General features: G+C 32.6%; 1 protein-coding gene across 1 annotated transcript; it reads left to right on the top strand.

Moving 5' to 3' along the window:
- The first annotated feature begins 5,342 nt into the window (after positions 1-5,342).
- On the top strand, positions 5,343-10,504 carry LOC120143371 (adventurous-gliding motility protein Z-like). The gene is made up of 5 exons (XM_039157708.1): positions 5,343-5,459; positions 5,731-6,785; positions 6,969-7,655; positions 8,887-9,768; positions 10,348-10,504. The coding sequence occupies exons 2-4, from the start codon at positions 5,742-5,744 to the stop codon at positions 9,460-9,462; spliced, it is 2,307 nt and encodes a 768-aa protein (XP_039013639.1). The 5' UTR covers positions 5,343-5,459; positions 5,731-5,741; the 3' UTR covers positions 9,463-9,768; positions 10,348-10,504.
- The last annotated feature ends 1,830 nt before the right edge of the window (positions 10,505-12,334 follow it).

The raw sequence follows: 12,334 nt of genomic DNA, 5'->3' as shown, positions 1-12,334 counted from the left end.
AGCGACTCTCGCTTAAAAGCTCGAGGGACCATTTCGGTTATTCTACTCAATAATTAACTAAACTCGAATATGATTAATATTAGAACTTACATATTTAGGTTTGAGCCCCTAGGTTCTTTAATTTTCATAATTTGACATAGTAGGTTAGAAAAAGCCTTAATTTATTTTTAGTATAATTAAGATTAAATAAAATTTTGTTTGATTGCATTGTTTTTAAAATTTAAGGCACTGTTCACTTATTAAGGAGTTAATAGTATATCCTCCGCGATCGTGCTCAGGGGGTGATTATTGGTAATTCCCTAAATAAGTCGACATCCTTTTTAAAACCACACCATATTTTCTAAAAACAAGGTAATGTTCAGTTATTAGACACAATAGTTGATCTCCGCATTTACGCTCGGGGGCGAATGCTATTGGTCTAAATAAACGAATAACAATTTTCAAACTTTGCATCCTTAATGATTTTTAAATTAAATAAAGATCGAACTCAAAATTTCTAGTTTTAAATATAGGGTAATCAACTAGGTACCAATTTTTGGGCGCTTGTGGGGGTGCTAATCCTTCTCCATGCGTAACTGACTCCCGAACCTAATTTTTGGATTTTTGCAAACCCTAAAACTTGATATTTTATTTAAAATAAAATGGTTTATTAAAATCACCCGGTTTTTTACGGTGTTCCAATCTCACCTTATATGATTGGTGGAGACTCCTCACATTCGAAATGATTTTCAAAGAGAAAACCCCCGACTCAGTATCGGTCTTTCCTCGCCCGGGCGAAAAATGGTGTCGACAATAATATATTCACATGAGGAGTGGGCTCCTTATTCATTCTCAAGGATCCAACCATACCACCAATAACGTGAATTGGGCTTCAGACTTCAGTGCGCATAAAACGTGAATTGGGTTATGGCTAAAATGCACATAAAACGTGAATTTAGCTAAACGTGAATTGTCTTCTATAAAATATAAAATAAATTGAAAAAAATAATTAAATTAAGCGGCCTACCCGCTGAACCTGTGAGTATACCCATTAAACCCACAGGTTTAACGGTCCGGGCTAATAAGCCCTCAATTTAAACGAGTTTTATTTTTTGAGGCCCGAAACCCGCACGGCCCGCGGGTTATACCGGTAGCCCGCGAGCCTTAGTCCATATGCCCAGCTCTATTGCCCTCTCCTACATTTTTTTATTATGAAAAATATATGAGAAAATATTAAATTAGGACTCCAAGTTTTAGTTTATTTTGATTTTATCTCATCACTTTCTATGGTTAATTATATTTTTCTCCTTCATTTTTTATGATTAATGATACTCTGTCCTCTTAAGTTAGAATTCTGACTTCGTCTCTATCTATAGGGATGGGCATGGGACCCAAACGTATTGGGTCAGATTTTTTAAAAAAAAATCAGGTTCGGATTTAGGGTGAAAATATCTAACCCGACCCGAAAGAAAATAATTTTACCTTATCTATTTAAGGATAATTACAATAAGACCCCTATATATATTATTTTTTTAATTAAACCCCTACTTTTATTGAATAAAAATAGTATTTTTTATTATTTTGGATCGGGTCGGTAGAGTTCGGATTTTATCTCAAAAAATAGAATTAGGTTCGGATCGGATAGAGGATATATATTTTTTTGGTCGGGTCGGATGGAGGATGTAAAAGTTTTGGGCCCGACCCGTGCCCATCCCTATGTGTATAACACCCCTCATATTAAGCTAGCTCCGTCCGTGATTGTAGGGATGGTGGCGTTTAGTTCCGAGGATGAAGATAAGTGGTGAAGATGAAGATGGACGATGAGTTATTGGGTTAGTAGTGATACATTGTTGGATGTTAAAATTGCAACTTTAAATTTTTTGGTTTTATTTTGATATATAAATTAATTTAATATTAAATTTATCAAATGATTTTAGTGATAAATTGGAGTGTTTTTTTAGAAATATTAAATTTAAGTAATTACATTTACATAGTGTGTATGTTTATTGTCAATCGATTAAAATTTTATTTATTTAAAAAAAAAACAAATGTTTCGAAAGATAAAGTTATTAGAAAAAGGTAGGAGAGTAGTGTGTGATGTTTTAAGCATTAAATAGTAATTCATATATGTTATTAAGGTTATGTATTGTATTAAATTAATAAATTATTGATTATGTTTTATGAAATTGGATATCTTTGCAGGAGGAGGTGGAAGGAAGACCATCCAATAGAAAAAGGGTAAAGTACATGTTTAGTACCTATTACTTTTGTTTTGTTTTGGTCATTCAATTATATTTCGTTTTAAAATCATACTTAACGTTTAGTTTTGGTTTCATTTTAGTCAGTCGCAATTAAAAAATTAACAAAATCACCGATGTGGCATTGTCTTATAGTGACATGTCAGGATCACCGTCAATTTTTTATCGATTGATGACCAAAATGAAACTCAAACGAAATATTAAGATTGATTTTAAAGCAAATAATATGTGATCAAAACAAAGCAAAAATGATAGTTGCAGTATTATAGTGCAAGTTCTATTGTTATTTATATTGAATGATATGTTATTGGCATGTGATAAGACAAAATTTGAATCCGTTCATGTTATTAGTTGAATTCTTGGGTGCTATATGTCACAAAATATATAAAAATTATTATTCATCAAGTTTTCTTTAAATGTCTAAATCTAAACTCACGCACCAGGATAGATTACGTTACTCGAATTCAAATTTCTAAGAATTATGATTCATAAAGTTGAATGTGATTAGGGACGGACGTAGAAATTTAAGAAATTATATTAAAAATTGTAGGGAGTGCGAAGTTATCAATTTTTAGGAGGCGTGAAATTATATAATCAATAGAAAATATAAAGAAATAACTTAAAATATAAGAGAATTTAAAATTTTTAGGGGGCACGACCTTATCCCGAGCAGGATATATATGAATACATGTTACGAGTTTGTATGGAATATATACATAAATATATAAATACATATAAAATATAAATATGACGATAATAATATATGAGAATAAAAATATTAAATTATAAATCGTGAAATTAAATATGTATAATTGACGTGTCATAAAATAAAATAAAATATATATTATAAATTAACAATTTATGTGTAAAAAATTACAATTTGTATATCTGTACCACACTTTTATGTGCTGATGTTACATTTATATGCTCTTAGTGTGCTTATGTGCCTTACATGTAGGGATGGGCATGGGTCGGGTTCGGTTAGATTTTTTGTCCATCCGATCTGACCCGAGAACAATGAGTCCTCCACCTGATATCTGACCCGATCCGCATGAAATATGATTTCATCCAACCCGAATCCAACCTGATATATAACTTAAAAACCCGACCCGACCCGACCAGAAATAATAAAAAATATTATTTTTATTCAATAAAAACAGTGACTTAATTGAAAAAATAATATATAGAGTGATATTATTGTAATTATTTCTAAATATATAAGGTACATTTTTTGGAATCAGGTCGAGTCGGATATTTTTCACCCTAAACTCGACCCGACCAGAACCCGAAATTAAAATAAAAAACAACCCGGTCGGTTCGGATCAGAACCCATCAAATTCGAGTCCTATGTCCATCCCTACTTACAGGTTTAATAGCATACCTCACTTGTGCTCCACTACAAATTTGATGGTCTAAAAGAATCGGATAATAAAAATTCTTAGAAAAACATACATGAATATATGAATTTGATGACATCGATATGCTTAAAAATCAGATCAAATTTAGCTCCAAACATATAATAAATAAATAAAAATAATTTTATTTTCTAACTTTGGGATCATTTTCATTGTAAATGTTTTTTCTATTTTTTATTTTAAAATATTTTTACTTTTAAATAGCTAAGATTTCTTTTAATTGTTATTAGTTTATGTTTTAAATTTTTAAAATAATTATTATTTTTAATTAACACTTTGAAGTCCAATCGAATTGACTTTCAATTTGATTCTTTTAGCTGTCCATCCATCAATAAATAATTTTAAGTTAGTTTGATTAAATATTTTTTTATTAAGTTAAGACGGTTACAAAATAATAAATATTCTAAATAGTCTCTATCATTTAATAATAAGCACCCAATCACTCATGTTACAGTTGTTGAAATTTGAACCTGAAATAACTAGGAATATCAAATATTTCTTTAATAATTAAGATAATTTAGTCTATATATTGATACAATATTTTAAATCTTAAATATAAATAATAAAATGAATATTCAAATAATAAGACGAATATTTTTAAAAATGAATTAATAATTCAAATTTGAGAGTGGGAAAAACCTATGTTGCGGATACAAAACTACTTAGCGGTTACCACAAGCTTTTTCATCATGGGCAGCGATGGTGGTATCCTCCGACCACTTCCTTATCATTTTTTATTTTATTGTTATTCGATTTTATTAATTTTCAATTAGATTTAAATGTATTTAGGTTTTCTCTCGGCTGTTTTTCTAATAAAGAGTATTATGATTATTGGTGTTTTTGGACTCTCGATGTAGGTTTCTTCGATTCAGTGGCGGAATTTGGTGATAGAATTTAGGGGCCAAATTAAAACTTAAAAAATTGGAGGTTTAAATTAAAAATTTTAAAAACTTTGAAGGTTTAGTTTACATTTTTTTCAATAAATAAGGGTCTAACTAATATTTTTAAAATTTTGATAGGTTTAATAGGAATTTTTAAAATTTAAGGGAGGAGTTTAATTTAAAACATTAAAAAATTTAAAGTTTAATAAGATTTTTCTAAAGTTTTAAGGACTAAACTGATTTTTATTTTAAATTTAAGGTCTAAATTATAATTCTTTAAATTTGGAGGCCCATGACCCCCCACCAATCTCTCTTTTAGTTTCATCTCTGCTTCCATTGGTCTTCTTTTTGGTCTATAATTTTTCAGAATTTCATGGTTGTTTGTTTTTATGATACATGGTTCATTTGTTCATTTGCATATGACATTCTATTGGTTTTCGAACATATGTGTCAGACGAGACTGTAGTTAAATGAGGATTTTTTTTCATTCGTTCACTTTGGATATTCTTTAGGTTTTTATTCTCTATATATATGATGCTTTGTAAAGTCGGAGTGATTCATCTTTATATGTTATTAGCTCGATTGTTTACACTATTACTTATTAGGTTGTCAATAGTCGATCACTATTATATTTTACTTAGGATAGACATAAATATATTTATCTTATTTGCATGTAGTACTATGTTTAATGATTTTTTATTTGATTAATAAATATACTATATTCCTACTTCAAAATCTAATATAAAAATATTATTTATATATTTATTAAGAATGAATTCTGAAGACAGTAGCCCAAGCCCATAAAAGTAAAAGACAAAAAGGCAGAAGGGAATACTGGGAATTCTCCCCTACGAGATTTTTTTCAAATCAAGGAGACTTGGGGAACTCGGATCAAAGGGAATTAGTTGCATTCAATTTCAAAACAGGTAAGAAAGACAATTTTTTTAAATTGTTTTCCCAATAATCTTTGTTAGCTAAGCCTAAATCTCAGTAGTAATGGTGTTTCCAAGTATTGTTAGAATTGAGTTTAGTTGGGTTTGAATCAGGTTCAGGCCAAAATTTGTAATTATCGCTATAAGATCTTGATTCTTCTTTGTTTTAATCATTCTGAGTGTTGAATTGTCGCTTTTGAATGCTTGATTTGATATGTGATTTTCCCATTTTTTTGTTCTGTTTGGTTGGTGGGAAAATCTTTAGACAAAGCTGAGATGGAGATGGCAGGTGGAGGTGGAATGGAGATGGATGTTGATGAAATGGATTCTTTGTTTGAAGGGATGGTTCTTTTCACACCATCCCAGTTGGTAGAAGACCATGAACTAGAGCAAAAGCAAGATCCCAATCACCCGGAACCAGAACCCGAAGCTAAATCCGAATCAATGGATTTAAAACAGCAGCAGCAGCAAGGGGTTCCAGAGCCCCTTGATGAGAACCTATTCTCTGACCTTGTCCTTCAAACCCCGCTCGATCAGCTGGAACCTGAACCTCAACCCAAGCATGAACCAGAACCTGCGCCAGCTCCTGCTACTGCATTCTCTCGGCAGACATCTTCGACTCATCGAAAGAAAAAGAAAGCTGTTGGATTCAGAATTGGATACGGTAGAGATTACCGGATTAATAATAATGATGTTGATAGTCATGATACCAGATCCAGTATTGAATTTGGTGGAGATGATCAAATTAATAATAATACAGATGGTCATAATGTTAGCCATCATGTGCAACAATCTCTTCATAGCAGCAGCAGCACCATCATGGCCAGTAAAGTATCTTTGGCCTTGGACTCGGATTTGCAATCCCAACAAAGCCAACCTCAGCAGCAGCAGAAGCAGCAGCAGCAACAACAACAACAACAGCAAACCGTTAATGGAGTTGAATCCCAATTTGAGCAAATCAAGGCTCAGATTGCTGATAAGCTCAATCATGCTCGTGAATTGGCTGCATCCATATTTGCAGCCCGCAAGGACTCCATTAGGAGGAGAAGAAAGGCTGCTGATGATCTTCATTTAGCAACTACCAGACTTGGGGAGCTTGAAAAGCAATTGGAGGAAGCTTGTGAAGCCGAAGATTTCGAAGCTGCTGATAGGATCAATGAGAGTCTTGCTGCTGCTGACAAGGATAAACAGGCTCTCCTTACTTCTCTCCGAGATGCGGAGGCCCAATGTAATGCTATCGATTCCAAAATGCTAGAGGTTCTCAACTGCCAGATTGCGGTCGAGGAGGAATGTGCCACTTTGCTCCATCGTTTCTCCGAGGTTAGTCATTAATTGCAAAGTTGCCAATAGATTAACATCTCAATCTTTCACAGTCATAGACTGCTTATATATGTAGTGCTTTCTTACAACTACTTTCTTATGTGTTGTGAGTGGAATATAATTCGGTTCTGTTCTTCCATTATTAGAGATTGATTCTGATCTTACACGTTTTTATTCCCACAGGATGCTTTGAGTGATGCTGATTCAGTTTTCCTGAAATCAGAAGCTCAATCGTCAGAAGAAAGGGAGAAATGGCTCTCTTCGACCGAAGCCTTGGAGTTGAACAAGTTAGAATTGCAAATTGAGGCACATTTAGTAGACGATGCCCGTGCGGTATTTAATGCTTCCCTTGATAGCTTGATCGAGGACGATAAGAGAGAGAAAGTATTTCTTTGTAATCAGAAGGATATCTTGACCGGTGAATTGCAAAAATTACTTGCCTTGGTAAAAGAAAAGGAAAAAGAAATTGCTGAAAACGACTCCAAAATGAAACAAGTGGATCAAAGGATTGCTGATAGGATCTCTGGGTTTCAAGAGATGCGATCGAGCATTGATTCCAAGTATGACAGCTTTCAATCTCATCTTTCTCGGATGGACATAGAGAGAGAAACTCTTTCAAAGAAAAAGGAAGAAATTGACAAAGTCCTTGCTGAAGAAGAACATAGGGGGACCAAACTCAAGGAACTTGCTGAGATCTCTGTGGGAGAAGGGAAAATGTACGAGGAAGTTGTCGGGCTAAGAAAAAGTTTGCTATCCTCTGTTCTGAAGTCAATGGAAGATAAAGCGAGGCTTGCTAAAACTGAAGAGAAGCTTTCTGAGGAGGTTCAAATGCTTCAACTGGAGGCTTCTACGGCAAGGGCTACCTTACAGGTTCGTTTTTATTCTCCGATATATAAACAATATGGATTTTTCTATAATTGATTGTGTTCTATTACGTTTTTATTTTTTACTCCCAAGCCCAACACGAGATCCATTCTTATTTCCTTCATCCAACATGAGATGCTAACCCTCTTAACTGGCATAAAGCATTGTCTAGTAGTCCTACTTTGTGAATTCAAGCTTTGCATAATTTGGATTGAATTCCCGGCCTCACCTCAGATGAATTATTTAAGGCTTAATACATTTTTTAGTGCCTAAATTATACCTCAAAATACGATTTGGTGCCTAAAGAATTTTTTGCTAATAATAGGTGCGTAACGTTTTCTCAATTACACTTTTAGTTACTTACCGTTATATTTTTTAAATTTTTTAATAATAAATTTAAAAAAAAAAAAAATTCAACCCCCGGACCCTCTTCCTCCCATCCCCCCACCGCCGACGGCGAAGGGTCAGTGCCTGTCGGGTTTCGTTCGGAGCAGGACGAGAAACTCTACGTTGACAGTCGTGTAACGTAAGGACGGTTGTAGTCGTTGAAATCGCCAAAAACAGCGACGAAAAACCTAGAAATCCGACGACCTTCTCGGCATTTTTCACGACGATCGGCGCAGTTTCATGGTGAGTAGGGGATTGGGTTTGACGGTTTTGATGGTGTCAACGGTGACGGCCACGGACCGACGGTGGACGATCGACGGCAGAAGATGTAAAATTTGGGGGTTTTATTTTAAATTATAATATTAAGTTTTTTTAAAGAAAATAATTTTTATAATTTTATGTGTGACAAGTGTCAGATAACAGCCAAATTTAATTCCGTTACGGTCCAGACACCTAAAAGTGTAACGTTAGAAACTTTAGGAACCTATTGTTAGCAAAAAATTCTTTAGGCACCAAATCATTTTTTGAAATATAGTTTAGGCACTAAAAAGTGTATGAAGCCATTATTTAACAACCTACTGCTAATATTCATCTAGGAAATATACTTGTCCTTAATTTCATAACCAAAGCTATTGATAACCAATTCCTCCTCTTGAAAAATTTCAGGATCTTGAAAATATATAAGTGGAATATTAAATACCATGATGTTGCTCTTTTCTTGGTAGTATGTTTGACTTGAGTTTAGCATGTTCTAGTTAGTAGTATACAAAGAGCTTTCGAATTTCGATATCTGTTTTCGCCCTGTCTATGGTACCCGTAGTTATTTAAATTTGCCCTCTATGGATTTCAGGAATTATCTTCAACAAAATCGAGCATTCAGCAGAATATAGCATCTTTAAAGCAGAGGGTTATTTTCATAGACAAAATGGTTCCAGAACTTGAAGCAGAAAAGAAAGTTGCTGCTGCTTCGAGAAATTTCAAGGAAGCTGCACGATTAGCAGCTGAAGCAAAATCATTAAGCACTGAAAAGGAAAGCGTGCAAAGTGAATTGGACAAAGCTGTCTTGGATCTTGGGAAGCTGGAGGAAGAGATAAAGCATACGGTGGATAAATTACAGGAGATTGAAGGACTGATTTCATCAAAAGAAAAAGAACTGGCAATGGCTAGGTTCCAGAGGTTACTCCTAATTGCCGGCGCTGCTAAAGCTGAAAGATCTGCTGCTCTAGAGTTGGGCGATGAGGAAGAGGCCAGCCTTCTACTTGCAGAAGCCGATGCAGCTAATTCTGAAGCAAAAGAGCTTCAACAGAAATATAATCTGAAAGAAGAAGAATTTGAAGATTTACCAAAACACTTCATATCCCTGGAGCTTGTAACAAGCCTTGGCCATACAAAATTAACTGATTTAGCAGTGCTGTCCGGATCCTGATGATTATGGAATCAAAACACCATTTCAGAATTGCCTTCGATGCCAAATATGGGTTTTTCATTTTTTTTTTCTCTTCTGCAGCTTTGCATAATTTCTTAATGCTTCATAGCCTTAGAAACCGACACCATTTGTAGCACCACCCTGGATCGTGTTTACTTCTAACTTTTCATGCCTGCCATTTGGATCATCCGTGTCATCTCAAGGTGCATGCAACCAAAAATCTCAGATCTTGAGGAAGTTATGTTGAAAGCCAGTTCAAGGAATTTGAGAGCCAGCTGTTACTTCAGAAATTATGCTTCTCGAATGGTAAATCAGGTTTTGGATTTTGCATTTCTCAAAAAAAAAAAAAGTTTTGGATTCTGCAGGCTAGTTTTGGATTCTGCATTTCACAAATTATGCTATTTTCCCATTTCCTTTTCTTAATCCAAATCTTCTGATGTTGCCGAGGTCAATTATTTTAAGTTCTTGCACTTCTTTGAAATCAGTTTTCGGCATGTATACGACCTTATAGGCTAAAACTTTCTTTCTCCTTGAACATCCTAGCTTCTGTGTTACTTCGACTTTGCATTTTCTTTTAACTACCTGTATCGAAACATGGGTTTGCATTATGAGCTTCCAGAAGTCTTCGAGATAGAAGTTTGGAAATATTTTTTAGTAAATTCATGTCGAGCTCATTGAAGTATTATGCGAGCATTTCATGCAAATTTCTATTGTATGCTACATTATCATGATATGATATTATAAGAACTCAATCGAGACCCTTTGCGATGCTTCCGGTCTCGAAGTTAAAGAGTGCGATATTCTTGAATGTATGCACTACTTCCATTGTAAATACTTGAAATCATTGCATTAAATTAGAAATTCTGAGGGATTTCAATATTGCAGGGTGGATATGGAAATGCAAAGATGGATTTGTCAGTTTTCATCAACAAAAATCAAAGGTGATTAACAAGTTTGTATTCTGAATCTTATTTATCTTGTGAACTTTACATATTTATATATAATCAGGCAAAATGAAGAGTATAGAGCTGGTTTCTTTAAATGAATTGAATTTGGTCTTGTGATATTCATTGCAATTGCAAATTTCTGCAAGATTTCCAGGACTTGTTATTTACTCAAAAGCTATGTATTTCAACAGTGTTGGGTGCATGCATGTTCTGATATATAGAAAAACATATAGCTTAAGACCACAATCAAATTCCAGGGGTGCAAATATGAATAGTGTTGTAGTTTAATTATCATCAACTTAAATATTAGGAGGTTTGGGGTCTAATATGCTTAATTTTAAAATTGAGAGGACCTAAAAAGCAACTTTACCCAACAGTTTGGGAGGTTGAGGCTTAATTTGCTTAGTTTCAAAATTAACAAGACCTAAGAAGCAATTGAATTCAAAAAATTTTGAGGGGTTAAAACTTAATTCATGGGTTGTTTTTTTTTTCCTCTTGATATTTTAGTTGTAGTACTTTATTTTTTTTTTAATATTTTATGCATGTCTGAAAATTAGCCCATAAACATTTGCTTGAATGTTCATGTTGGTCCTTATAATTTTTAGAGCACTTTAGCTTTGAATGTTTCAATTTTTGGTCAAAATAATAGTGGCTAATTTTGATATTGTGCGTTGTTCCAAATGAGTCTTCACTATCAATGAATACATATTTGAATATATTAAAATTAAAGTTAATCGTTATAAAATATAAATGGATTAATAATTAGCACATATTCAGATGTAGATATATACTAAAAGATTTAAATTAAAAAAAAATTATACATAATTCATATAAATTAATAAAAATATTTAAAACAAAAATCACATCTGAATACGCAAACATAAAATACCAACTTTTATCAATTCTACGAAGGTGTCATTGGAAGATTTAATTCTTTAATCATCTTTAACAATTATAAACTTCAATAAATTAAATTTAGGTAAATCTAAAGGATGATCACGAAATTATTTTAAAGTAATCATTTTAGACATTAAAGTTTTATAAATTATAAAATGATTTTTTTTATTTTGTTGTAAAATGAGTATCGTGTCATCGTTAACAGAAATGATGTGGTACATTAAAATTAATAAATAATATGGTAAATTACATGTTTAGTACTTAAATTATTAATTTTGGTCTGTTTTAGTACCTAAACTTTCAATTTTTCAAAAGGCTTAACATAAAAATAAGTGTCTAAATTATACTCAAAATTAATTTTTTATCACTTCACATTTTTTTAACGGTAATCACCTAAAAGTGTAACGGAGAAAACTTTAGGTATCTATTTTTAGCAAAAAAAAATTTAGGCACTAAAACGTTTTTCGAATCATAGATTAGACACTTATTTTTGTTATAAGTCATTTCAAAATACGCCTAAGTTTAGCTTTTATTTCGTTTTAGTACACATGTTCAAAATTTAACGATAAGTTTTTATAAAAAAAGAGTAAAAGTTTAGGTACTAAAAATAGCCAAAATTAATAGTTTAGGTACTAAATGTGTTTAACAATGGGGTACTAAAATGAAAGAAAACTATATGTTAAGTATGATTTTGAAAAAAAATGAAAGTTCAGATATTAAAATAGACCAAAACTAATAGTTTAAGTATTAAATGCGTAGTTACCCTAAATAATATCTCATTTAACCTTTTAATTGTAACAAAAATTTTTTTTTTAAATATTTCTAAAGAATAATTTCATAGAAATTAAAAATATTAAATATATATAATCATATTTTATTTTTAGAAATATAAAAATATATTTTTTAAAAATGATCATCCAGCTCAGTTGGTAGAGCACAAGGTTCTTAACCTTGAGGTCGTGAGATCGAGTCCCACGGAGGACATTTCATAATTCGGAGGTCTCTTATGGAAGCTGCTCTCAACCTGG

This window comes from Hibiscus syriacus, unplaced genomic scaffold (assembly GCF_006381635.1).
Source record: "Hibiscus syriacus cultivar Baekdansim isolate YM2019G1 unplaced genomic scaffold, ASM638163v2 tig00110847_pilon, whole genome shotgun sequence".
Classification (NCBI taxonomy): domain Eukaryota; kingdom Viridiplantae; phylum Streptophyta; class Magnoliopsida; order Malvales; family Malvaceae; genus Hibiscus; species Hibiscus syriacus.
Note: the sequence above shows the minus strand (reverse complement) of the source record. Positions and strands in the feature narration are given on the sequence as shown.

Coding starts and splice junctions, on each gene's coding strand:
- LOC120143371 (XM_039157708.1), top strand. CDS start 5,742: ATGGAGATGGCAGGTGGAGGTGGAATGGAGATGGATGTTGATGAAATG. Junction 6,786..6,968: donor TGCTCCATCGTTTCTCCGAG/GTTAGTCATTAA, acceptor TTATTCCCACAG/GATGCTTTGAGTGATGCTGA. Junction 7,656..8,886: donor CGGCAAGGGCTACCTTACAG/GTTCGTTTTTAT, acceptor TATGGATTTCAG/GAATTATCTTCAACAAAATC.